The 27,633-nt window shown below is 41.4% G+C and overlaps 1 protein-coding gene across 2 annotated transcripts; it reads left to right on the top strand.

Annotated features, from left to right (window-relative positions):
- The first annotated feature begins 81 nt into the window (after positions 1–81).
- Positions 82–26,037, top strand: LOC112553321. Of its 2 annotated transcripts, XM_025220450.1 has the most exons (6): positions 82–207; positions 1,997–2,504; positions 10,016–10,370; positions 10,549–10,950; positions 12,472–12,705; positions 12,972–26,037. In XM_025220450.1, the coding sequence occupies exons 2-6, from the start codon at positions 2,077–2,079 to the stop codon at positions 21,030–21,032; spliced, it is 9,480 nt and encodes a 3,159-aa protein (XP_025076235.1). In that variant the 5' UTR covers positions 82–207; positions 1,997–2,076; the 3' UTR covers positions 21,033–26,037. The 2 variants fall into 2 exon arrangements, with proteins under 2 accessions (XP_025076235.1, XP_025076236.1); XM_025220451.1 differs by lacking the exons at positions 82–207; positions 1,997–2,504 and adding an exon at positions 9,073–9,375.
- The last annotated feature ends 1,596 nt before the right edge of the window (positions 26,038–27,633 follow it).

Genomic DNA, 27,633 nt, shown 5'->3' with positions numbered 1-27,633 from the left:
TGGAATGCGCACTTATCAAAAGCACTTACTTTTAGCGGCAAAGAAGTATCACGACATAGTACGGGAGATAACTCTGTGAAGAAAGTAGAAGTTGTCATTCCCCGCGGTGTCGTCTGATAAGGTGGACGTGTTGGTCGCACGCTGATGTTGTTAACTTCTGTGCAGCGAGGAGCCAGAGTCGTTGTGTTCATTTAATTTTTCTGAATGGTGAGTGCATCGTTCAACGGTAAAAGGTGTAGATCAAGTGTGCATAATTTATACTTTATTCTTTTCAGCGAGATTAGGCTATGAAAGTGGGTTTTTTTTTTTGGAAGGGGGGTTTGGATTGATGAGATCAAAGAACCAAAGTCTTAAGGAAGCATAGGAACAAGCTTTCATTGATAGTAGTTGGTGACATAAGCGTTTTAGGATGCACATGTTTATTTTTTTCTCCTACCGATGGCTATTAACATCACACATAAAGTGCTCCGTCTAGTTCTGAACAAACAAAAACCAAAAGCACTTTTAGTTTCTAGTGACGAGTGTCATGGCCGCTTGCATTTCTGTAAACAGGTGAAACAAGTGCGCTTTGTCTGATTGGCAATGAGAATATTTTAAATAATAAAATACAATAAATTGCTGCGTGATAATAAAGAATCTTGTGACAGTTTTCCTCTTCTCCAGCGTTTTCTTAAAACCAGGTATTTGATGTGAGCTGTACTGTTGACTTCTTGGAGATCAAAAAAAAAAAAATCAAAACAGATTTTATTGTCTGTCCAGGAGACCCAGGACAGAAATTTGTCTTCGCTCACAAGGGCAGGCATACATACTCTTACAGACATTTAACACACAGTTAGGAGTAAAAAAGTGTAGATTGCACCAGTCCATCAAAGCAGTTTATGTTTATCCTAACAACAAACCTTGGTTGACCAAGGGCCTAAAAGCAGTGCTTAACAAAAAGAAACATGTGTTCTTCACGGGTTCTACCCATGACAGAAAATTGGTACATAGAGAGGTCCATGATGCTATCCGTTGGGTCAAGGTGAAACACAAGTCAAAAATAGAGTCTCAGTTTGCTACAGGTAACATCCGAGTAGCTTGGCAGGGACTCAACAACATGGCCAATATTGATGATCGGAGTCAGGGGTCGAAAGCCAAAATCTCTAGCCAACCTTGAACTGCCCATCCCACCCACTGGCCCTTTTCCATACTGGCTGTGTTCCTGGTAGCCGACCTTCAACTGCCCACCCTGGCCACTGGTCTATTGTTACACCTACACCCACCTGAGAACTTGGGGGGAAACAATGACCAGACAGGGCAAGGGGGGCGGTGGATGGAGGGATCTAGATTCTAGAATGTTCGAGGGTAGGGAAATAAGTAGCGGGGTGGACAGTGGCGTGACCTGTTGAGATTGGAAAGAGAGAGAGGAGGCAGGCCAACCGCTGAGCAAAAACTGAATAAAGAAACTTAGCATCTTATGTTGTCTCTGGTAGGACTAGCCCACCTTACGTAGCCATCAGACGCTGACATGTTGGTTACAGACCCATCATTTTTCATAAACATTTAAATGACATGAACTTAACATTAGCAAGAACATATCGTTGGTTTGTTCAGAAGATAAAGGTTAAACAGATTTAAAATGTGCTGTTAATTGTTTTCATCAAAAGGGGTTATTTTTACTATTTTTTTATTTTGTTATTTTCAATTTTAGCACAGTGGCTTTAGTTTAAAAAGAAAGATTTAAGCAAGAATCATTTTTAAACGTTAGTTTATTTCCATATAAAATCGAAACATAAAAATGAACAAGAATGCATGAGTTTATAACTTACTAGTTTTTATAGTTTTGTTATTATTGGTTTAGATCATCAGTATCCTCAGTGTGAGAACTTTTCCTTGGTGTAGGACACATGCATGTCATACATCTGCTAAATATCAATTTGTTTTAGAGATACTCTAACATTTTAAAAACACTGATTTAAATGTTTAACTTAAACACATGCAATCTTCTCTTTTTCAGACTTATAAAAGAAGTGGAAGTGCTTTCATAAAGAAAATACTAATGAGCAGTTGTTATAAGTAGGAACATTGACCACAGTCATGGATAGCTCAAAAGAGAACAGATGGAGTAGGGATTTAGAGCAAGTGAACTTAAAAGAGGAGTTTATTGATTCTCCGGAGTGCGAAGATGCAGTTTTGATCCTGTCCTATGAAGGAGAGCTTGTGGTTGTAACCAGAGAAGATGAATACAAGCAGGACGATCAAGCCACTACAGAGTCTGTTCATAATCCAGATGCTGAAACAATTCAGATTAAAGAGGACTTAAAAGATGTTGAAGTGCAACATAATTTTGAAGAAAGTGAAATTCATGAGGTTAAAGAGGAAGAAGTGTTTGAAGGAGAAAATACTGCAGAATTTGAAAAGCAAGGAAATGCCCTTGAAGAGAAAGTCAACAAGGCAAAATCTGTGATTCAAGAAAGTGATTTACCACTTGAAGTGTTTGAACGACGAGCTGGAAACATATTCAGGTAATTTTACAGTCTTTTAGTTTCATGCTTTTGTGTAAACTGTTCATTTTTATTTTAAATCAGAGAAGAAAGATTTTAAATTTGTGTTTGTCTGCCAAACTGTTGTATACAATATAGAAAAGCTGCTGTTGGCAATTGCAAAGTTGAAGTTTGTGATATGTCTTATAAATCCTCCCCAGTTTTTTTGTTTAATGGCTGTATGGGAACTTAGCTGTTCAGTCTTTGGGTCTCTGATTGGCTGTTTGTCGAGAATACTGGTTTGCTTTTTTAAAAAACATGTTCTTGCTTTGTCCTTCTGCTGTTTTCATTATGTGGGCAACAGAGTTAATTAGCTGGCTCTGGCTAGTGCCCAGAGTCATTATGTGACTTTAATTCCTTTCTGTTCATAGTTTCTTGCTCATCTGCCAAGAGACAGTGTCCAAATCAACTGTAGATTTAAGACACTATAATAGTGGTCAATATCATGTAGGAAATAACCTTGTTGTTATCTGTCAGTAGTCAAGAAGAAAAAAGTATTCTAATTTACTGTTGAAATACAGACTGAAGTATTTCATTTCAGAAAGTTTTTTAATGTTTTTGACATTTCTGCAGTAGTATTCAGCTGATGATATTAAATTGAAAACCAGAAATTGTAAATTATGGCTTCAAGCCCACATCCAGTGCTATGCACCAACAAGTACAGCAGAAGAAGAAGAAAAAGAATTCTACAGCTCGTTGTAATCTCTGCTTGACTGCATACCAAGAAGAGATATGAAGATCATCATGGGAGACCTAACTGTGGGAGACGACAACACCAACAGCTAGCTTATCATGGGAAGACATAGTGTCAGCACCTGCAATGAAAACAGATTTCAGGGACCATGTCATAGGCAGCACTGTGTTTCCACACAAGAATATAAACAAGACAACAGAAGGCCAGACAGAAAGCCAGATCGATCATATAACGGTTGCTCAAAAGTGGAGGAGTCTTCAAGATGTCCGTGTGAGAAGAGGCAGTCTTCAAGATTAAGCTGAAGTCTTTCATTGATCCGGCATGCAGACCACGCCACAAGCTCAATACTCAGTACCTCAAAAACAAGGAAACAAGGGAAACTGTCCACTGTTATATCTAGAATAAGTATGAGGCCCTTTCAGGACTGATAAAAGAGTCGACAGAACATTGGTCAACGTCAAGAGCATTTTGAAGACAGACAAATACAGATGTTCTAGGGAAGAGGGAAAGAAAACACAAGGAATGGATTACTCCAGAAACCTGGGCAAAGACTGAATCAAGAAAGGGACTGAAACAGAAGCTCAGCCAGTGTCAAGACCATCAAACGAAAGAAGGTCTCAGAGCTGAATGCTGGGAAGCCAACCGCCAAGGTCTATCAGTGAGGCCAAGAGATGCTTCACCCGTGAACTAACAGAGGAAGCAGAGACAGCAGCTATATACAGAAATATGAAGCGACTATATGAAATAACACGAACTCTGTCAGGCAGGAGTATCAACCCAAACAAGCCAGTGAAAGACAAAGATGGCAAGACCATAGCAAGTGGTGCAGGACAAAGAGACGGCTGGTTGGAGGACTTTGAACCGACTTCATCCACCATCTTTACCTGATATACCACCAGCAACTGAAGAACTCCACATCAACACCAGCCCTCCCACAAAGACGGAAATCATCAAGGCTATCAAAAGCATGAAAAGCGGCAAAGCAGCAGGCCCAGATGGCATACCTCCAGAAGCACTAAAGGCAGACAGAAACAACAGTAATGACTTTACAGCCTGTCCTACACCAGATATGAGAAAAAGAACTACTCCCAACAGACTGGAAATTAGGCCACCTAGTCAAGTTACAAAAGAAAGGAGACCTCTCCCATTGCAACAGTTGGTGGGAGATCATGCTGCTGCCCATTCCCAGCAAAGTCCTGACAAGGGTAATGCTAGAGAGACTGAAGGAGGGACTAGACAAGAGACTGAGACCAGAACAGAGTTTCACCAGGTTAGGTCATGCACTGACCCTATAGCCACCCTCCATATCACCATTGAGCAGTCTATCAAATAGCAGTTCTCCCTTTATATAACTTTTGTGGATTTTGAGAAGGCTTTTGACAATGTAGACAGGGATGTCATCTGGAGGGTGATAATCCACTATGTTATTCTGCCTAAGCTCATAAACCTTATTCAGGGCTTGTACAATGACTCGTCCTGCCAAGTTATCCACAATGGCAAACTCCCTAAACCTTTCATAATGAAGACTGGAGTAAGACAGGATTACATATTATCACCAACAATCTTCCTGATGGTCATAGACTGGATTATGTGTAAGACGACCCAAGACAACAACACCGGTATCCAGTGGACCTTCACTAAACAGCTAGAAGACCTGGACTTTGTAGATGACATTAGTCTCCTATCTCATCGGCAACAGCATGCTCAAACCAAACTGAATAGAGTGTCAGAGGAAGCAAAGAAGACTGGCTTAAAAATCAACAGAAAGAAGACTGAAGTAATGAAAATCAACAACAAGCAGGAACTTTGAATCCAGATTCAAGGAGAATACAGCCAGTAGAATTTATCTAGTAATTGGCCCATGGAATAAATGAGTTGGTGGAGATGATTCGTTCTGTACACAGGCATCACGTAACTGCAGACAGACCACAAGAGTGAGACCTCACATGACAATACATGATCAGGATACAGGATGGATTCCTAAGGATTTGCTGATGGCTTAAGACTGCTGAATCCCTTGGGTTCCATTGATCATGGAACAGATATTGACAAGGGAGACAAGACTGTTCATGATCCTTAGGGAGAGTTGTGGAACCAAGAGATAAAAGAAAAAGTTCTCAGACTTTTAATGAAGCACAGACAGTGGAGTGAGAATGACAGAGAAAGACCTGAGTTCCCACAAGAGATACAGGCATTGCTAGCTTTTATGGAGGATTGTGTCAGTGTTAACATCCCATTTAAGCTGGTTATTGAAGACAGTACTTAGATATTTATGAGTTGACTATCTCGATGGCATCATCATGGATAGTACTGATGACTGCATAAGGCTTGTTCATCCTAAAGTCAAAGATCATTTCCTTTGTCTTTGAGGAATTCAAGACAAGGAAATGTTTGTCACATCAGCATACAAAGTCGGGAAAAGTGCTACTTTGAACATGTTCATTATTACAGCAAGGTTGTATCATCAGGAGTTCATTATTATAAAGAAGTGACAGTAAGGCAGTGTCATCAGGAAATTTTATAAGAAAGCTCCTTTCCATAGTGTTTCTACAGCTGTTAGTACATAGTATGAACAGTAGCCGAGACAAGCTTTGATAATTGATAATTTAGTGGATTCAGCTGTTAGCAGTGGTCAAATTGACTATATGCCGAGGTTATATTGACCATCCCCTGAAAATCTTCCTTTTGTCCTCAAAAGGTATTAATTTTTTTCCCAAATGCTTTTTTAAAAGGACCAAATCTTTCAGAATTTTAGTTAAATGTCTGTTAACTGTAGAACTCTTTTTATATGCCATGTGACTAGCATGCTTCTACATAAAATCTTTTCATAGAGTTAAGTTTTAAATTTTCTAGGCAACATTCTTCTATGTTAACCAATGAATATATTAGAGGCTCTTTAAAGCCCTGTGCTTTTATAGACTCTGTCATTGATAGAAAAGCCAGCTAATGTCAACAGAGCTGGTGCTTTTTAAATTATAGAATTTAAAAAAATAGTGCATATGACTGTTAGTTAAGTATCAGGCCTGTAAAAATGAGCAAACAATGGGACAAAATGTTCAGCAAAGCAATACTGTGTGGCACAGATTTGATTATTGATAGTAAAACTAAAAGCCATAATCCAGAGATATTGCAATCGACTGTTTGCATTTAGTTGGGCAGAATAGTATGCACAAGCATGACTAGAGATTACCCACTAATCCAACGTATATAATGGCCAAAAAAAGATTCGTGCTGTATCTATTCATATGCACATTGTGATTTTCATTTTAAATATTAAACATTATATACTAAAATGATAATGAAAAATATTCTGCTACAGAACTTAAAACACTGAATAATTTTCAACAGTAATGTTAATGTCTAAAATGAGTCTGAGGAAGAACAGATGAAACCATGTAAATAAAGAGCATTAGAATCGAAGTTCAGAGCAGTTGTACCATGACAACTGTGTGTTGGTGGTGGTGGGGAGAGGAGGCAATTGAAGGGGGTAGCCTTTATACCTGACAATTATCACCATAGGGTTAGGCAGAGCAGGAAGATTTCCTTGTCATAATATTAATAATGGGAACTTATGAAAGACCACAACCAAGATAGATCACACTCTCTGCGCAGGTCAATAATGATAAATGAGAGATAACAGCCAGTGGACATTGAGGTACACATAGGCAGACTGAACAACATAAAGATGAGGTACAAGAGTAGAACCTAAAGCAATGTATGAAGGGATGTAGATACTATCAACAGTGTAAGATGGAGTCGTTACATGATGGTTAGCATAACAGACAGTATTGCTAGGGGGTTAAGAGTAGTAAATCAGGGATAGTACTTTGTGAACAGATATGTTTTCAGAGAGAGTTTGAGTGTAGCCTTTGTCATCTGGTCAGAAATGGAAACCCTCTAGTGCCTGACTAGCCTTTGTTTTGCTTTTTTTTAATCTCATCCCATTGCTTTGAACAGCAAATTCCAGAGAGAGAGAGATAGCAGACGAAAGAGGATTGGTTGCCTGAAATCCTGATATCAGAATTAAGAACATTGATGTTTGATAAGAATAACATTTTATACACAGTATACACCCATGTTAAAAAAAGCAGTGTGGGTGTGTATTATCTGGATTTGATTTACAGGATTATATGTATGCGATGTCTGAAACAATGGTAATGAAGGAAGAGACAAGGAAATTTTTTAGGTTAATGCATTATCTTTACTTTCTTGAAGGAATGAGTAGGAGGGGGGTTAGGTTCCACATTCCTGTTTGACAGTTGTTTTTTTAAGTAGTAATTGTAGTAATTCACAATCACTCATATTTTTTTAAAGTGTAATTAAGAAGAATAAATTAGAAGAGAAGAGCTGAATTAGTCTCTCTCTACACACACACACATCTTGATTGGCTGTAGTTCAAAAGGTAAAGGCATCACCTTTTAATTTTGGTCGTTTGGGAATGTGTTAGGTACCTGGCTCATCTCTTGACCAGCTTTTTTTGTAGGTTTTGGGAGATGCCCATCTCCTCTCCCTCACTGCCTTTTCTTGCAAGCTTTTCTTAGAGTCAGCTACCCCAGCAGCAGAACTAACATGGGCAAGTATATTGTGCCATACAGATATTGAACTGGCTAGTGCAGTGGCTCATACCTTGGAAGCCCGTGCTCTAACCACTGTGCTGTATACTTCCCCAGTTGTTTTGTCTTCAGCACGTACAATTTCCAGGCAGTTATCCATCCAACTAGGCCAATGTTGCTTAACTTTAGTGATCAGCGGTATGGCTGTAGGCCATGTATCACATTTAATTTTTCATGAAACATGCTGATGAATTTACAGTAGTCTTAAAATGTATGTTAATAATTTTTTTAAAAGAGTACTTGCCTTCCTCATATTCTTAAAGTGTGTAAGCCATTACAGTAAAGTGTTGGAAAGCAAAGATTAAACAGAACCTAATAAAATGTCGCAACCTGTAAGTGCTAAGACATAATAAAAATAAAAGTTTATCCAGTTTCGCTTTTAAATGACTTTCTTAAAAAATGTTTAGTGCACTCTGACCTGTTCTTATTTTCTTATTAACATGATGCAACTTCTAGATTAAAGAATGAGCACAGATTTGTTCAGCTCATTTTTCTCAGCCTTTTAAATACTCTTGAAGTAAATTTTTTTAAAAATGTCCTTTCAGTTTATTTATGCATTCCCTCAGCAATCTCTTACTTGCACTATTTTCACTATGATTGCTTATTTGTGATGGGCTGGAGGGGGCAGAAGGCGAGGTTTCTGCAGGTGGTTCAACGTGGCAAAGGGATGGGGATTCATCACACCTGATAATGGCGGCCAAGACGTCTTTGTCCACCATTCAGTTATTCACAAGGCAGGCTTTCGCAGCCTCGGCAAAGGTGAAGTGGTGGAATTTGAACCCAGACCATCATCGAAGGGCGTTGAAGCCACGTTCGTCTGTGGTATCGGAGGAGTGAAATGCCGAGGCAGTGATCGCCGGCCGATGTCAAAGGAAAAGTTTCAAAACAAGCCAGTCGTGCAACTACAACAGCGGCAACCACAACGACGGCAGAGCCAAGCAGAACTGCAACGAGACAGATTCCATGGGCGGAGCGGCCGGAGTACCTGTAATATCACCAGCCAGCCAGTTGTTGATGACAGTGTTGTGTACACAGTCAGGCCCCTTGTTGACGGCCCTGCACGTGCCCGCAGTAGCGACATCAAAGCAGCGAAGCCGTCTCCGCAGTTAGAAGACATTCAACTGCCGGAGACACAGAATTGTCAAGACTACGACAGTGACGAAGAAACCCCGTTCTGGTATGGTACTCTTCCACCCCATCAAGCCAGAAATAGAGTGTTACCAAAAGTGACAGTGCCTGTGGTGCTAGAAGTGACAATGCTTGTAGTACCAGATATGACGTCAAAATAAGGGTGACGACAAAAAGGTGACGACAAACGGATGACGTTAGGAAAAAGGAAGAGCGCAGACGACAGCGGATCGGGAAAGGAGATCGACGTGTGGCGCAGCCGTCGCCATTGTTCTAGCCGCACATTAAAGGGGTTGCACTTGTTGACAGGACCTGCTTTTATATTGAATGATGGACGGTTGTCGTCGTTAGCAAAAACCCCACCACTTGGTCACATATTCATTCACTCCTGCGGTCTGGTCGCAGATACGCTGTACCGGTAAGTCGAACGAACCGTTACCGTAACTCGTTCATTCCGCGAGCCATCCACTTCTTAAATTCCACTAGCTGTGATGATGTGTCCGTCTGAGGCGACCTTGTACGGGGTGCCCACTGAACCTCCTGTTGCTGTGTTACTATATGAGTGTGTGTGTGTGCACATGTGTGTGTATGTCGCCAGAATCTATTCCCTTTCATCTCTCACATAATTCTTCCCTCTAGTGTGCTGGCGTGTCATCATACCTATAATTGCCCTTGTGGATGAATAAAGTTGTATTGAATTGAATTAAATTGAATAATGTTTTAAGTCATTTCTGGAGCAGATCTGGAGTACTACTGTCTACCATTTGGTTAGCTTCCATTTCCAGATGTAAAACAAAAGAAGTGCACAGGCAAAGCACCCAGTTGTAGTGAATGCAATTTAAAACAGATTTATTGTGCATAGTTAAATTGCTGTTGCTAAGAAGAGATACTTATTCAGCATATACACCTTTTTTTTTTTTTTTGACAGTATTAGCAACTACATATACTTGGAATGTTATTTTTGAATTTAGTGATATTGAAAAGTTTGAGCTGCCTTATTTACTTTATTTTAATGAGGGAAACTTATCAAAATTGATATATTTTCACATTCTTTTCAGATGTTGTTTTTGCCGTCAGAAAGTAAAAACACAGCCATCATTGCGTAGCCATATTCTTCGGCACCTAAAGAATGGCAGCATCCGCAAGTGCCGTTATTGTGACTTTATGACTGCTGTCACTCAGACTTTGCATGAACATGAATGGAAACACACGAACTGGAGACCATACAAGTGCCCCAACTGTCCTTTCAGATGCCGTCTCAAATCTGATTTGGGGAAACATAGAGCTACACACAGCTATTACAAAAAGTTCTCCTGCCATCTGTGTTCTTATCGCACCAAGTGGCGTTCTTCACTCACATATCACTTAGACCGTCATTCTGATGTTCGGACTCTCCCACATGCTTGTAGGCAGGTGAGAAGGCAGTACTTTTATTTACTACATGATGATTATTCATGAGGATGTAACAACAATAGATGTGGATTTATTAAATCCTCTATGAAAGGGAGTTAGTGGGGTCTGTACTGAGAGCATCAATAGCAATCTAAAATTTATCTAAATTTCTTATCCTTGTTTTTCTTTTCCTTTACAGTGTGGTCAGGCATTTAAGTTTGAATCTGGTCTTCGTCATCATTTGAGGCAACGTCATACAGATGTCAAGCCTTTGCAGTGTGATCAGTGTCCTTTTAGATGTAAAACAAAATACGAATTGAACTACCACAAGACCAGCCACAGTGATTACCGTCCATTTGCCTGTAAATTTCCTGGCTGTAAACGGGCTTGCAAGACCAAATCAGACTTTACAAAACATATGAAAATTCACATAAATGCCAGGAATCATGTATGTGACTTGTGTGGTAAAGGCTTCAAATTTGTGACTTCTTTAAAGAAGCATGCAACAGTTCACTCTCAAGAAAGAAATTTTGAGTGCCAGATTTGCAGGAAGAAATTCAAGACCATTGCAGCTTTGAGACAGCATAACCTTCTACATCAGGTAACAGATATTATATATATATTACATTATTACTATATATTGCTGAAGATAATTGCCACAGAATATTTCAAGGAAATACCATTTTTTGAGCTTTGGTATTCAGGTGGAATAGTTTCTAGTTAAGATGTTGCTTGCAGTTGTACTTTTCTTTTGCCTTGGTCAAGTCAACGTTAGCAAAAAATTGAGCATTAAATATTTTGTGTCACATCAGTGTTATTCATTTTTATTCACTCCGTCTGGTATTCCAGAACACATTGATTAAAAAGCTTTCGCTGTTGTAAATTACCTTTTCTTCCGAGTTCTAAGATTCGTGAATGGTGGGTGTGCCACATAAAATAAATTTATGAGAACCAGTTTACCCAGAAAAATTAATGTTTGTCATTTGATGTGACAATTCAAACTTAGGCTGATATGATCATGAAACTATAGACCGCTGTGCAGAAATAAGCTTAGCAACTGTTTTTGAACCAGTTTATGAGCTTGGAATGGACGCATTTACATTTCTATAGTATTTTCACTGAGGCATGATTGAAAATGTGCAGAACCAAAGAGAGATTAGTTCTCGGGACTTGGTTGGCTTGGTCTTGTGGGATTAAGTGGTATTGGCAAAAGAGATTTTAAAAGAGTTGGGAATGGCTGAAAATAATGAGAGCATCAGCATATTGATTGCCTGTGGGTGAGCAGTTTGTTCAATGCAGATGATGCATTTACAGTAGGATGCTGGAAGTAGCTGTGTTAATCAATTTAAATAAACATACTAGACTTGCAGAATGTTGAACTAATATTTGTTTTCATTGTCAAGGTTATCTGTGGGGTTTACAAAGCTATTTAGGCAGTTTCCCTGGCAATTAAAATTACTCCCATTTTTTTTAGGACCTTAATGACACTTGTATGGAGCATTTTCAAGAAGTTGTACTTGATCACAAGAACAAGCAGTGTGTTGATACCTAGTAGTGGAAGTTGTAAAGTTTCATTTTATTGTGGTACAGGGAGATAAAGACATTAAAGCTTTGTACAAATTTCCTTTCTGATTTTGATTTTCATCTGGGACCAGCATTGCAGCCTATTACTCTTAAACAGTATTTTTGTGAATGCGTGCTGGGAAAGGGAGAGGTTAAAGAAGGGGAGTGGATGCCATTTTTATTAGCTCCCATAACAAACAGAAAATGTCCAAGAGTAAAACAGATGGTCTGCTGGTATGCAGTCTTCTTACTCTCAGGAATAAAATTCCTGGCAGCAGCAGAGGAAAATCAACAACTTTGTGCTCATTGCTAGAAGGAGGATAGTCTTGGATTTACTTACTAACATCACATTGTTTGAATCAGCCAAATCAACTGAGGCAGAGAGTAATCTGGTAACCTTCACACGAAATAGATAAGTGTGTGCATGCATGGTAAGAGAATACATTTCATTTGGAATTCTTAATTATCTTTACAGATGGGTACTTGAATAATTTAAGTTTGTTTCCAATGTTTTGTACTATAGAAGAATATAAAATATTTTTTAATCTCTCATTTGCAGGGCCTGAAACCATACAGATGTGATGTTTGCCTAAAAGCCTATAGTAATAGAAACAATCTTCTGCATCATAAGCAAGTGCACGAAGGAGAGCGTCCATTTAAATGTCCAATATGTGTCTATGGAGGTCGTGAAATGGAGCATCTTCTTTTGCACATTGGCAGTGAACATCTTAAAGACTTTACCTATGTCTGCAGCATATGTCACAAACCTTTTGGAAAGTCACATAATCTTCAGGTAAAATAAAAATAATCTCATTTTTAAAATTCAGATTTTTTTTAATACTTTATATGACATTTAAAGAAAGGTATGATAATAATATGCTAGAGAATAATGTATAGCAGCAATAGTAACCTTTTAACCTTTTGTAACTTGTGGATGAGGGCATTTATATAAGTAATACTGTAGATAAATAACCGAAAGATCAGCACAAATAAAGATTAAAAAATATATATTGCATCTTAGCTGTGAAATAAAGTAAGAAAATATTTATTCATTTACAGGTGCACTTGAAGAAATGCCACAAGGAAAAGATGACTGGAAAAATTGATGCACTTGTCTACAAACCTCAGTATTTAGACATAAATCTCCAGCCAGAATATGAGAAGCAATTTACTCATTTAATATCTGGTTCAGACCAAGGTAGAGTTGCAGGATCTAGCTGTTCTATCTCTCGCATTTCACAAGGTCATGCGTTCAAAAAAAGAGAAAGTCAGTCAGATTGGGATTCTTCATCATCAGAACTAGTGGGTGTTCCCCAGACACCTGATACACATTTAAAGGAAGAGTTTGAGTCATCATCCTCTGCTAAAGCATCAGATTATCCACCAGTTATTCAGATTGGAACATATGGTGGTGTTGGTTTTTGTGTGGCCAGAAAAGGGTCAGGCTTTGTGTTTAATCTTAATAAGCGAGGCAAGAAGCCCAATAAGTGGTTCATGGCTCTGGAACATATGACACCAGTTGATGCCAAGAGACACAAAGCATTCTTGAGACGAAAGGAAAGAGAATTTGTCTTGTCTCAGAATAGAAGAAGAAAACCATCCTTTCATAAAAAATTCCAGAATCACAGAGGCAAAATGTTGCCTGCACCAAATGAGAGAATGGTAAACAAATCTAAAAGGTCTTTGGCATCTGCCAGAAATGACAAACCTTTAAACCAAAGGCTTGCAAAGGAGTCAAAGAATAATCTTAATAAACAAAGCCAATTGGGACATGTATGCATTGCAAAAAGGAGGACTAGAAGCCAGGCTATAGCTGGAGAACTGTTGGACCAGAATGAATCTGATGCAATTTTTGAGACTGAGTTAAAGAAAGCTGTGATGGTAAGCCTCTCAGAAACTGTACAGAAGAATAAAAAGCAAGGTCATGGTCATTCCAATGAAGAACAGCCTGACAAAGTTTTTCTTTCTAGCATCCAAAGAGAAACTGAACAAGTTCTTGACTCGACCTCTCAGTCTAGTTCACATAATTCGAGCAGTACCTTTATCAGTAAAGCTGATGAAATTCCCATGTGTTCTGGTGCTTCTTCTTATCCTGCCTCAGTTTTAGACAAAGCAATAGATGAATTTTGTCTGTCCCATGCTTCAGATGTTGGCACTGCTGGTCAGTGTTCCTTGGCAGCAGACAGGAAGAACTGTAAAAAGTCTGGCCCAAAGCCGATAGCACAAGTTTTGACAAACGGGGGCAGAAAGAAACAGTTGTCAAAAACAGTCGCCACAGAGGAAGAAGTTGCTATAAAAACGGCTAAACTGAACCAACATGAAGTTTGTATGTCATCTAGCAGTGACACCACTTCCCAAGCACCAGAAAAAAGTGAAATTCCTTTGTGCAGAGTGAAGTTGGAACCTTTAGAGTTTGGGCAGATGTGGGCTCATGCTTTAGCTAGCCAGGTTAATGACTGTGTTTCAGAAACACAGCCACTGTCTCTAGTAAACAATACACCTCAAGATCCTACGCAAGGGATGTCCTGGTATTGTGCCAGAAGTAAGGAAAGGGGCTTGTGCTCAGTCCGAAACAGACCTCTACTTGAAAAATCTAAGTATTTGCAGATCTCATTACCTGATATATGCACCAGTCCAAAAGTCAAAGAAATGCTTCTCTCCCAAGGTTTTATCAAAACATCAAGAAAGGTCTGTCACAAAATTGATGCAACATTCAAGAAATACAAAAGCACATCAGGGGCAGAAAAAACCCACAGAGAAACTCTTGGTATTGGAGGTCTATTAGTCGCAACGGCTGGCAGTCCTGCTGCTAGAAGAGATCCCAAAGTTAAGCAGATGGAGAAGAAGGCAAGAGCCTTTGCCCTTAAACAATTAAAAATACAGGCAATGGGTAAGCACAATAGTGACGAAAAACAAAGAGCAGTTTGTAAACGGTCTACTCCATGGTCACTTAACAGATGCCCTCCGAATGACAGAGTTGTAAGAGAAAGGGTACCAAAGGTAAATAGTGTTGATGGTGGAAAGAATGAATCATTAGAAATAAACAGTGATGTTTTCGATGATGAACATTTTACATGTGGTGGGGTTTATTCAGAAAATCTTAGGAACTTACAGGAAAATTTAATGGTCAGAACAGAAAAAGATGATTTCTGTTTCATAGAGCAGAGGAAAGAAAACATGAAATCATCAAGTATGCTTTCTTTGCCTGTGTTGTCAGAAAGTGCAAATGATGTTAATACATCTACGGAAGTTACCTGTGCCAAGAAATCTAGAAGACATTCAGTAAAATCCAGACAGTCCAAACAGAAACATGAATCAGAAAATCTGACACTGGATTTTGTAGTTCATGAAACTGATAGATGTGGAACCTTGCCAGATTTGCCATTAACTATTTTTTCCAATTCTGCCAGTACATTATCTAGTTGTGATAGAAACTCCTCTTCACCACAAGAACCAACAGCAGAAAATGTGCATAAAGCTATGTGCTTACTAGATCCTCAGAGGAATACACATTTTAATTTTTATTCTGAGGTTAAGGAGAATTTGCCAAGTAATACAGAAGCAATTTCAAATGGTGCTTCAAATGCACCAGATGTGAATAATGATACATCTAATGCCGCAAACCTCACTAATGCATTTTACTCATCTGCTTCTCAATTGGAATGTAATTTAGATGTTTCATCAGTTGTTATCAGTCATTCTGTTGATGATAGGGACAGCACGGATGCTGAAGACTCACAAGCTGTCAGCAGCTTAAAAGGAGCTGTACGGAGTGCTGTTTCAAAAATAAACTCAGTGCCTACAACCAGATCTGCCTCCACTGGAGTGTCACACTTAGTTTCTGAATTTTTGCGGAAAGAACTGGTGATAATGGTGACCCCAGTTAATCTTAAGTTCAGCACTGCAAAGCAACCACAGTCTAAAGCTGCTTATGATAATACACGTAGTATTCACCATACAAAACGTGAAATATGCGTGCATAAACAGGGCAAATCACCCAAAGCAAAAGTATCTCACCACATTTGTGATAGCACATATGTCACAAGTGTCGCACAAAAGGATGCAGAGTTCTCACAGAAACAGTCAAGAAAGAGCCAGGACACACATGAGCCACCCAGTCACTCACCATCTTCTGCTCCTGCAAACAGGTTAGCAAGAAGAAAAGTATCAAGAAAGATTGTACTATCAAGCAGTTGTTCATCAGACACTAATATAAAGAGCTGTGTCAATGACTCCATGATGAATTGCGGTACAGCCTCTGGTGCCTTGCCATGCAACGAAAAATCTAGTCAGCTAGAACCTTTGAAAGTGAAATACACCACAAAAAAGACCAATAATCAGACTGACTCTGATAACAGTAAAGATGCTTACATCACACCTGTAACAAGAGTTAAAGACCTGCTTCAAATCTGTGTTGAAAACAACATATATAATACTTACAAAGAAGACATCTTTTCAAATGTGGCCACACTGGCTGAAGATAAAGTGAGTGTGCAAAAAAAGCTGAAAAAAGCAAAAATTAAAACACATACAAGAACAACGACAGTGTTTGCATCAGAAGGCTTAACAGATTATTCAAGAGAAGGGTCGGAAGTCCCTGATTTGAGGGCCACTTTACATGGGGAAGTGAGAGTCAGCAATGAGTGTGATGGTCATCCTCAAGAGAAGAGCAACATGGCTGTGTTGTCCGAGAGTGGAAAACAGAAAACACAGTGTTCTAAGTCAGAAAAACTGTTTTGTAAAAATACTCACTTGACAGCAGGAATGAAAGTTACTGACAGTTTAAAGAGCAAAGAGTGTCCTAAACCACCAAAAAGGAAAGGGAAGTTTCTAGGGCTTGAATCAGATTTAAAGTACTCCAGATTGAGTCCACCTTTGACCGCAGAGAAGTCTAGTCTTGGGCCATTTATGGATAAAGATACAGGCTCTGTAGCATCTGTAGATTTCAGTGTGACAGAAGTATCACATGCTAAGAAGGTAGGGAGACCTGCTAAGAAGGTAGGGAGACCTGCGAAGAAGGTAGGGAGACCTGCTAAGAAGACAGATACACCTACTAAGAAGATGGACACACCTGCTAAGAAAGCAGATATATCTGTTAAGAATACAAACACACCTACTAAGAAAGCAGATATATCTGTTAAGAATGCAAACACACCTACTAAGAAAGCAGATACACCTGCTAAGAAGATGGACACAGCTGCCAAGAAAGCAGATACACCTGCTAAGAAGATGGACACACCTACGAAGAAGACGGATATATCTGTTAAGACAGCGGATACACCTAAGAAGATGGACTCACCTACTAAGAAAGTAGATACACCTGCTAAGATGATGGAGAGAACTGTTAGGAAGGTAGGGAGACCTCCCAAGAATAAAGTATTACCAAGTAATCAGAGTTCTCATTCCTCTGTCGATGACACACAGAAAATTATGGAAGGCACTTCAGGAGAAAGGAACAATATTACAGAAGGCAGCGTTCTGTGTGTAACTAAGTGTTCTGGTCACAACAGTGGTCATGTATTTTCCAAGCAACAAAACAACAACAAAGAATTGATACAGAATTCCCAGAGCCCTTCATCTGAAAGAGGGAAAGACCCAAAGAACTGTGTTCATAGAATAAAAAAAAGGTGTACAGCTAAACTGTCGAAACAACTTCAGCCTACAATTCAAAAAAGACCAAGACGTGGGCAGTTCCATAGAAATGAGCCAGAAAAAAGTGAAGTGCATAACAAAGGTAAAAGGAGGAGTGTGTCCAATGCAGCAAGTGGCAAGACAACGACTGTCCAAGAGACGCAAAGAATAAATAACAGTGCTTTCAAAATAATAAAGCCTTGTGCCGATGGGAAAATTTTAGACTCTGAGAAAGCTCAAGAAGCAAGGAAGAAAAAGAAATACATGTATGTGGAGCGTGATCTGGGTACTGGTCCAGATCAGCTGCCAGTTATCAAGCGCAGACCTGGACGACCTCCCCGACCAAAAGTTATCCTTGACTGCTCACAAACAAACTTGTGTTTCCCATTGCAGGAGTCCAGGAACACTGCGTCTATTCCCCTGTTAGTACCTGAGCCAAGTGAAACCTCAACAGTGCCTGAGGTAGACGTTATTGATGAGTCAGTAATTATGCTCCCGAAATTCGACCAGGAGTTTGTGAATGGGGAAACAGTAACAAACAACGTTACAAGATCAAGTCATTCACCTCCAGTTTTAGCACCAGAACCTTTGATAATACTACCACCTGATCCCAGATGTGTCACAGCAAATGTCGATAGCGAGGATTCAGACGTGGAGTACGTCGGTGCTGACTATGTGCATGTAGACCTTAGTGCTCAGCAGCTTCCCCTGCATCCTTTAGTCTCAAGCAGTCAGGTGCTAGATATGCCGTGTGAATTGTTCCAACATTCCTCAACTTTTCAGGATGATAAAGGGAGCAAAGAGTTTTTAGTCATGAGTCATGGAGTCAGCGCTGATGAGTCTGCCTGTGTTCTGCAGTCTAGTGTTAGAGATGCTGTAGCAGAAGGAGAGGGCTGTGTATTTGACAGGAGCAGCTTTCCTGATGAACACATAAGCCACTGTCAGTCGAGAGATGAAACCCTAAGGAGCATAAATGCGTGCGGAGCAAAAGAGGAAATAGGTGAAAGTCACACAGAATTTGGTATTTCTCAGACGTGCATTACCAGTTCTACGGCAGGTTGTTATGACAAACTTGAAAAAGATGAGTGTATTTCTATTATGAACAATGCCAATTGTAAAAAAGAGATCAGCTTGAACAACAAACCTTCCTCGTCTATACTTGCAGTTGACCAGCTCAGTGCAAACGTTGGCACCAGTAAACATGCAAAGCCTACAAGAGACCATGCAGGAATCAGTCTGGAAGTAGATATTACAAATAAAAATAAGGATTTGGCGTTTGGTATTCTTCCTGGCGGTGAAATTGGTGAGGGGAATGATCTAAAAAGTCAAGAAACTGAAGAAGAGAGCCTTTCACATGAAGGAGCACCAGCCAGAAATATTTCAGTGCCAGACCAGGAGAGAGAGCAGGCTGAAATAACCAAATATCCCCCAAGCCGCTCACCGGCTTTCAGTGCTTCTGATGAAAACATTAACAAATGTAGTACCATTGATGACCTTAGTGAGAAACAAAGTTCTTCTATTCAGTCAGCATGTTTAAAGGATAAAGACAAGATGCTTTCACATAGAGACAATAGCACAGAAATTAAAAATGGCATGGCCACCAATCTAAGTGTTAATTCAGAAGAAGAAATAACAGAAAGCAGAAACTTTTTACGAGATGAAAATGTATCACAGTGTGATGAGGAATATTCTTGTAATGAGAAAGAGACTTTGGTCTATTGTTCAAATGATCAAAAACTGTCTCACAAACTCACAGCTAGGAACCACCACTTGTGCGAAATAAACCTGAAAGTGGGTAGTGTTACTACAAATGACTCAACGACTGACATTTGGTCAAACTGCCTACAGGACTCACTGGCAACGGGGCAACATTTGCGTATTGAAAGCTCAGCTTCTACTAGTAAAATCAGTCGTGAAAATCTGTGGACAGTGGATGCCAGTCAGATTTTCGCAACGTGTGAGGACAGAGAAAGTGATCTTAAAGCAAGTAGTAGCCCAGTGTCCGTGATAACGGATTCCAGCGAGAGTTGTGATGGATCCACAGAAATCAGTCCGAATGAGATTGATGCAAGCACAAATCCAGTTTGCTTTTCCGAGTGTGCATCGAGGGGCAAATTTAACGCAATGGAGGCCATTCTTGCAGAAGGCACAGGATCAGCAGAGGGCATAGCTCTTGAGTCAGGTGATATTTCTTTAACACTTGACAGAGTGCAAGATCAGGGACATCAAGGGGATCTTGCAAACATCGATAGTAATTGCCAATTTGTCTGCCAGACTCAGAAGCCCGCTAATGATTGTACAGTGGATCTCAAAAATCCACAAAATCTTCAGGAAGCCAGCTTTGACGATGTTTCGTGGTTGATACAAGAAGCACAAAACACTTCGATTGAAGAGTCTGGCAAATCACACGTTGCAGTATCAGGTGAGTATCATTCATGGCAGGGACAGGATATCTTGGCACCATCCCATAGCCTTTTCATAGAAAACACACCTAGTTGCCAGCAATCCGTCACAGCAGGCGTGCAGGCCCCGGAAAGCACAGTTCTGGTAAACATTCAGGCACCCGCCATCGCTGTTTGGCCACAAGGTGAGCTACGTGCAACGGCAGAATCACAGCTACCACTGCGAGAAAATGCATTTGACCCCAGTTCCATGCTAACCTGCTGCGAGGGCCAGATGCAAAACCTAAGTATGGCGCCAACAACAACCTTTCTAGATCGCATGGGTCTGCAGGAGATTGTTACTGATGGCTTCGGTCATTTCAGCTTCGCAGCACCTGCGCCTCATGGAACGTCCACCTTTCTCCATGGCAACCCCAGTGTTATCAGCATTTCCACTCCCCACCTTAACAGCAGCATGCAGATCGGTCCAGGTCTGCAGTCTTCTCCTTTAATAAGTGTTTCCCAAGCACTCCCTGTGGGTACCGTTTCTTATTCGTATCCCCATTCCCCGGCTGTAACCTCCCAGCAAAATCTGGTCTCATACCAACCTAACACAGCTGACATTTTGTGGCAAGCTTGCCAGGAAATAGTCAATACGTCCAGTGCCATCAACCTAGCAGAACCAGCAGTGTTAGCTCAGCCTTGCAACAACACCATGGTCCCCATGCCCTACTCCCAAGACACCCAATGTGCAGTTGATGGATTCTATATCCGACAGGAAGAAGCAGTGGTCAGAAGCAGGGAGGCGGCTGACATAGGTACCGGTCAACTCTCAGAGTCTCATCAGAGGGTCGTGACCTTACCTGACTCCCGCTGGAGAGGAGCCGCAGAAGAAACCTGCATTGATGTGAGTGATGAAGACTTGAATGCAAGGGACCGAACTCATTTACATGGTCAGAACCATGACTATTCTTTATGTCTTAATTATCATAACGAACGTTTGGATTCTGCAGAGAATCAGTATGGTGATTTTAACGTTGTACCTTTGTGCTTAGAGGCTGATGAGGATTGTGTCCACGAAAGCCTGCCTAGTCTTGATTGCAGCTAAGGAGACCTTTTAATAAGAAGGAAACTGAAGGGAACAGTCTTTTAGCTGCTCACCTTCTAACACGCCGGCTTGTCATTATTTCAAAATAACTAAAGCAATATTCTGACTAGCTGTTGAAAATTAGTGTAGTAAAGCAAGTTTCTACCTCTTGTCATCCATTCAGCAATAACACATACACCACTTAATTTTTTGCTTGAGGGTGGGGTGGAGAGCAGTTTTAATTATAAAATTGTCCCTTTCCCCTACCCCACAACGCATACCCCATGACATTGTAGGACTTTTGTCCGCCCATGTGGAATCTAGTGAAAATAGTGAATGTATTGTTTTCTGTTGGAATATGGTCACACGAGTAACGAGTACCGCTTCACCAATGTTTTTGTACATCACCGTGGCAGTCTTGAAAACAGGTAAATTGTTAAGTATATTAGCACACTACTAACGCCATTATTTTCATCACCACTACAACTGTCGTCGTCATCACAACCGGCCATCATCATTAGAATAGCTTGTTGAGATTGTGTGAGAGCAGGCCTAAGGGATGGGTAGAACAAAGATAAACCGGGTACATTTTTCAAAAATATTTTTAGCCCCCAAGCCGAGACCCTGTTAAGGTCAAGAAGACGAGTCATTGTTGTTACCGATTTCTTCTCAGTCTGGATACCCTGAAGAGGGGCTATTTCCTAGCAAAACATGGAATCTTCATTTGGGTGCCGGTGACCGAAAATAGAGCTGTTGACGCCGCCCGACGGACGACAAGAAGCTGCAAGCTGAAAGGTTTGTGAACAGAAATCTTGACATTTAAAGGAGTGAGGCGGCGGAGCTTAAAATCACAGGCTTACGGCGTGAAGGCTTTTGATGAGCGTGGTCACCGATCGATGGTCTTTAAAGTTAGGGCTGGCCTACCCGATGCTTGGATGCACATATTGATCGGGACAGGACAAGTGGACAGACCTGTACGAACACATGCATGCACGTGCACGCACGTGGGCATCTTAATTAGGAGCCCCCCCCCTCCTTTTTTTTTTAATCTGATGAACAGTCAATTACACATAAACTGCTTTCCCCGACCAGCTGTCCTAACAAGTGAATTTTAGAGCTCTTCCGTGTATTTCAAGGGTTCTTCTGGCCGCTGCCTCCAACCACTAAATCTCAGGGCGCCCTTTCCCCCATTTCGTTCATCTTCAAATGACGTGGATGAAGCTGCTGGCCGTCGAGGACGGTGCCGGAGAAGCTCCACGTCGAGCGGTGGAGCGAGGGTGCGATCGATTTTCGTGATTCTTGATGGGAGGTTAACATGGGGGTCCGCGGCCCCGTCCAATACCATTTTATTGATCAGAACTGGCCCGCACCCATCTGTGCCGAAAGTAAACATCTGCTGTTGCCTGGCCCTGCCGACGCCGCATCTGTTGGAAGATAGAAAGATCGTGCAATCAGCCGTGGGAGGCAGTCCGCGCCGAGAGCAAGAGATGGGCGTCATTTGATGCCCCAAAGTGCACTGAGGCGAATTCGCATCGGTGTTGACCGATTTAATGGAAAGTTTTGCCTCCAGCACGCATGCAGTCGCAGTTATCTGGCTTTCACTACTCACAAGTGGGAGTGTGGTGGGGGTGAGTGTGGTGGGGGTAATTATGGCCGGACCTGTAATTTCGCCCCTTCCCTCCAACCTCCCTCCCCACTCCCACATCAAACTGAACAGTGGCGCGGGAGTAAAAGAGGGTGCTCGAGCTTTGCTTGCGTGTCTTTCAGGGCTTCTCTATAAACCTTGTTTCTTATAGACCAGACACACTCCACATCGCCCGTTTACCGTCCTTCACGAGACAAGGAGTTTGAATCAAGCTGGTAACGAGTCAGTAATCTGAGGTCCAGTCAGCGGGGGAGGGTAGTAAGGCGAGAGAGAAAAGGAAAACTATGTATAGGAGTATAGAAGACGAGAAAGTTTTTTTATTGGGGGGGGGGGAACTGATTGACGGGGATCATATGAGATCGTTGGGGTTTTTGTGTGAGTTAGGATAAGACCGTTACACACGGAACTGTATAACTGGAAAAGCTGGAGTGACTGGGGACCAGCGAGGAAGGAGACACTTTCATGCAGAGAAGGAGCTGAAAAGCCTTGGAGCGGATGGGAATTGAGAAGAGGCGGAGGGCGATGACGATGTCGACAGAGACTGATGGAGCAGGAACCGGAAGGAGCGGCACGCCTATGTTTTATCTCTGAGGAACGTGCGGAGAAAACCGGTGATACACTGCCGCCGCCTTATCTTACACTGCCCCTTGGAACCTGTTGTGCAGCGCCACCGGATGCTTGATTTTGCCCTTCCCTCCCCTTCCAAGAAATGACATTGTTTTCATTTCCTTGGATTAATTTTTTTCCATGGTGTTAAAAATTCTAGCCACTCTTCTTAACGGCTTCCCATCTCCATCTCATTTCACCAGCAGAATGTCCATAGCTCTCTCTCCCCATCCATCAGTTGATTCCCCACTCGACCTCTGTGGCTCCCTCCTCCTCTTTCTTCTCAAATGCCTCCCCTGAACATAAAGAAGGCTGTGTGGTCGCCTGCATTAGCAAACTGGCCCACAAGCAACAAGTTTTCGGCTGCTAGTCCGTTCTGCGCTGCCCTTGTCGGGAACAGTTAACAAGAGCTACTGGGTCGCTTTCACATTACTCGGTGGAGCACACATCATAATCCGCTTTTAGCGGCATCCAGCTTCATGGCAAAGCTTCCTTTTGTTCCCTTCCCTTTCATCAGTGCACGCCATTCTCCTTACTTCACTAAAAGCCAGTTGATTCATTTTATAGCTATAGATTTTCCTCCTCTTACGACTGACTTGTTGTAGTGGAAATCTCCACACACACACACGTACGCGCGCGCACTCGTTCCCTTTTTTCAAAATTTTTTTTTAACTACAACTCAGACAAGCAGTAACTCAGAGAAGATTGGTATAGTATTTTAATTTTGCAGCCGTTGGAAGCTTTCGTGATTAATGATTGGTTAAACGCACTCGACGGGCGTGACGTATGCACCAGCTAACGGACGGTTTCGCTTCGTTTAACGAAGGGCAGTGATTGCTTCTCACCCCTCCCCCCCGTCCCCGTCTCCCCCACATCGACTCCCATCCTCCTCACCGACCCGCCCACCCGTAGCTGCGGCACTCGGTTTTCAGTTTTGCTGCAACGATGTCACGTGGTCGTTTAGCTGGAAGCAGTGTTTTAGCATGACAGTCGCATCCTAATTTATACGTATTGCCGGCAGGATAACGGGCTCCTAATTTACACGTATTGCCAGCGCGTGCTCGTCCCTCCATGGGGTTTTTCTCGACCGTCACGTGACCTGCGTAACCTGCGACAACATCGAATGAAACTGTAGAATTGCCAGCCCACTGCGGCGGCGGCGTGCAGATCACAAAGTGCTTTCTTGGTATCGATTACAATTAAGATCGTTTACTGCGGACAGTGGAAATGGGAGAGCCTCTTCTCTCTCTCTCTTTTTTTTTTTTTTTGAGTGTTGAGTGAGGTGGGGGGATTGGTACACACCCACAATCTTTGCTCGTGCAAAATTGTCGCTTACAATTTAACGTTCAGAAGTGACTCATGAAGCAGCTTTGTTTCCGGATTATGTTGATAAAAAGGCTCTTTCTCTCTCTCTCACACACACACCCGATGTAATCTGTGTATACTCAGTCCTCTGATCGTGTCGTTTTAAGTCGGTCCGCCCGTTCGTGCTCAATGCAAACGTGACCCTTCCTGTCATTGGATACATTTTACAGTGGCTATTGATGTTTTCGGCAAATGGTAAAAGAGAAACGTAGATAGTTTTGTTAAGTAATTCTCAGCCCACTAATCAAATATTTATTTAGTTAAATAAGATTTCTGGCCCGATTAAAAGGCGAGAAAACGATTGAAACACTTGTGGCGAATCGCTCACATCGAGCTCTCGGCGTGTAACCTGTTCCGGTTTATGGCACGGACATTAGGTCTGATCGCCGGTTAAGGTGCGACCGTGGTGGGGAAACGGTATCATTTTCTCAGCAATTTCAGGCTTGAAGGATTTATTTCACACGAAAATTGCCTCCGTCCTAGCCAAATATGAGATGTTCCCGATATTTAAAAAAAAAATGAATGCAAGGATTGTCTGCAAGTTATTTTGTTGTCGGCTGTTTACTACATGTGTGGAGAGGTTCCACCCTTCCCCCCGCCATTTTCGATTTAGAAGATGGGTGGGATGATGCATGAGTACTTTGTGATGCGTGCTTTCTTTGTTGGTTTTTTTAAGGGGGCAGGCAGGGTGTTTATAAGGTAAAAAAAAAAAAATAATAATCTACGCGCGTTCATCATAGTTCCCCACTACGTTCTGTACTGAGATTTTATTCCGAGGGGTTAGCACGCGCCTTGTTCAAAACACCTTCTTGGCGTCAGACTGCTGTATCCAGAGTCTGTTCGTAGTCTGCGATAACGAACATCTAGTGGGAATGAAGTCTTTGATAAGTCTCACGATACACGAAGAGAACAGCAGTAGGCATCTCAAGCCAAAGGCTGAAGAGGGCGGCTGGGCGGCGGTGGTGGTGGTAAGGAGTGAACGAAGACGGGTAGGGAGAGAGTGATCGTTTCCCCAACTGCTCGATAGCTGAAGCAATGATTTTGGCAGTGCCGTTGCTTGCCACGCAGTGAACACGAAAAAGAGAAGGCACTGGATTTGCAATCATTTATCTTTCATGTGTAGGGATTGCTTATGTATGAAGTTCACGCGATATTGTAACAGGACTTCCAGAAAAGAAGGCCTATTCTTTAACATTTTCATTTCTAACTGGTTTTATAAAGTTCTCACTATTTCCATATATTTTCTGCACTGCAGGTGCCATGTGATCTATATCTGAAAAAGTTACAAAAAGCAAACTTCAATGTTTTTGAGCCGAAAGTGCAAGAGCGCAATACTTTATTTCCTCTGCATTTATGGCTGCAGAAATTAAAAGGCAGATATTGATATTAAAATAAAGAACTGGGATTAGTTCTTAATTACTCGTTTTGGGTTACGGAGCTAACTGTTCGCTGCTTGTCGCACCAGCTCAGCTCCAAACTCGTTGGATTCTTGCAAAGGGAGGAGATTTAATACATAGTTTATATAACAGCAGCCTGGCCTTATATTGCTGCATTCAAATGCTGGAGTTGCCGGCACAGGTGCCGGGGCCTGCACCGAGGCCTGCGCGGTTGGCTGCGCTGGTGGCGGCCCGCCAGATTTAGTTCATATGGATGCTGGTGTCGGCGGTTGCGGTACCACTGAAAATAATAATAAAGATGACTATGCACCTCTAGACAGATGGCTCTAACAAATACCATCTGAGGTGATGATGACAGGTCCAGTGTTTTTGTCATGGTTCAATGGTGCTTATGTGCACATGTGCTTTTATTTATTTCTTTCTACCTCTATAGTCACCTCCTTTGCTCCATGAATAGCACAATTCCCTGAACTGTTGTGGAACAGGCTCCATACTTCAACATTCTAATATACCTTGAATTTATATACAGTGGAACCTCGGTTAACGAACTTAATCCGTTCTGGAAAGTTGTTCGTTATCCGAAATGTTCGCTATCCGAAACAATTTTTTCCATAAGAAATAAGGGAAATAGATTTAATTGGTTCCCAGCCCCTGTTGACTCGCTATTTGAAAGTTACAGGCTATATAGGTATTTGTTTTAATGAGAACAGTTATAATGCAATATAAATGGAGTTCAATAAACATAAAAACATTAACGAAAGCATTTAAACATCAGAAAACTCGCTGTTTTGACGGCGTGGTTGGAAGCAGCTGCGGGGAGGAAGGGGTGGAATTACTGCTTGGATTCCCCCTCCATGAGCACACGTGATATTATAAAATCGGGGGAGACTTCCTTTTGAGGTTCAAGGAAAAAACTTGTCCAGTGTCTGCTCCTTCTGCTTTTTTTTTTTGTAAAACTCTTCGGTAATACGACATCACATATCCGACAGACGCATGCCACCTTCATACTTTGAAATCATTTCCTTTTTCAATTCATTTGTTGGCCGCTTCCATGTCATTACCTCACTACTATTAATTGGTCTTAATCTTCTTTGGAGCCATGATTGAGGATTATCTTATTAAAATAAAGCACAACAATCACTAAATAAGAAAGATGCGCACAGATAAGGCTCGACCGATCGTAATTGTGTCTCGAGCGCGAATGATGACATGCTGGTCGGTCACGTGTTGTTCACGTGGCTGTTCGTTATCCGAAATTTTGTTCCTAGATTTATCGATTTACTGAAAGCCTTAAATGGCGGTCCAGTTACAACAAGTGGTAGCAGTTAAGCACTTGAAAATTCTGTCACTGGCTAGCAGTCATCTGAACTCCAGTCAATGTTTTTAGGGCACAAGAGTAACAGAATACGTCAAACTTTAAACATTGAACAATGCATGGACATAAATAGATGACTATGCACCTCTAGACAGATGGTTCTAACAAATACCATCTGAGGTGATGATGACAGGTCCAGTGTTTTTGTCATGGTTCAGGTGACATTGCCGAGAAGGTTTGCAGGTGGGCACACTTACATAAGAAAAAAAAAACATTTAACCGGCTTTATGTCTT

Source organism: Pomacea canaliculata, linkage group LG12 (genome assembly GCF_003073045.1).
Source record: "Pomacea canaliculata isolate SZHN2017 linkage group LG12, ASM307304v1, whole genome shotgun sequence".
NCBI lineage: Eukaryota > Metazoa > Mollusca > Gastropoda > Architaenioglossa > Ampullariidae > Pomacea > Pomacea canaliculata.
The sequence above is the reverse complement of the archived record's forward strand: the minus strand, read 5'-3'. Positions and strand labels throughout refer to the sequence as shown.

Coding starts and splice junctions, on each gene's coding strand:
- LOC112553321 (XM_025220450.1), top strand. CDS start 2,077: ATGGATAGCTCAAAAGAGAACAGATGGAGTAGGGATTTAGAGCAAGTG. Junction 2,505..10,015: donor CGAGCTGGAAACATATTCAG/GTAATTTTACAG, acceptor CATTCTTTTCAG/ATGTTGTTTTTGCCGTCAGA. Junction 12,706..12,971: donor GAAAGTCACATAATCTTCAG/GTAAAATAAAAA, acceptor ATTCATTTACAG/GTGCACTTGAAGAAATGCCA.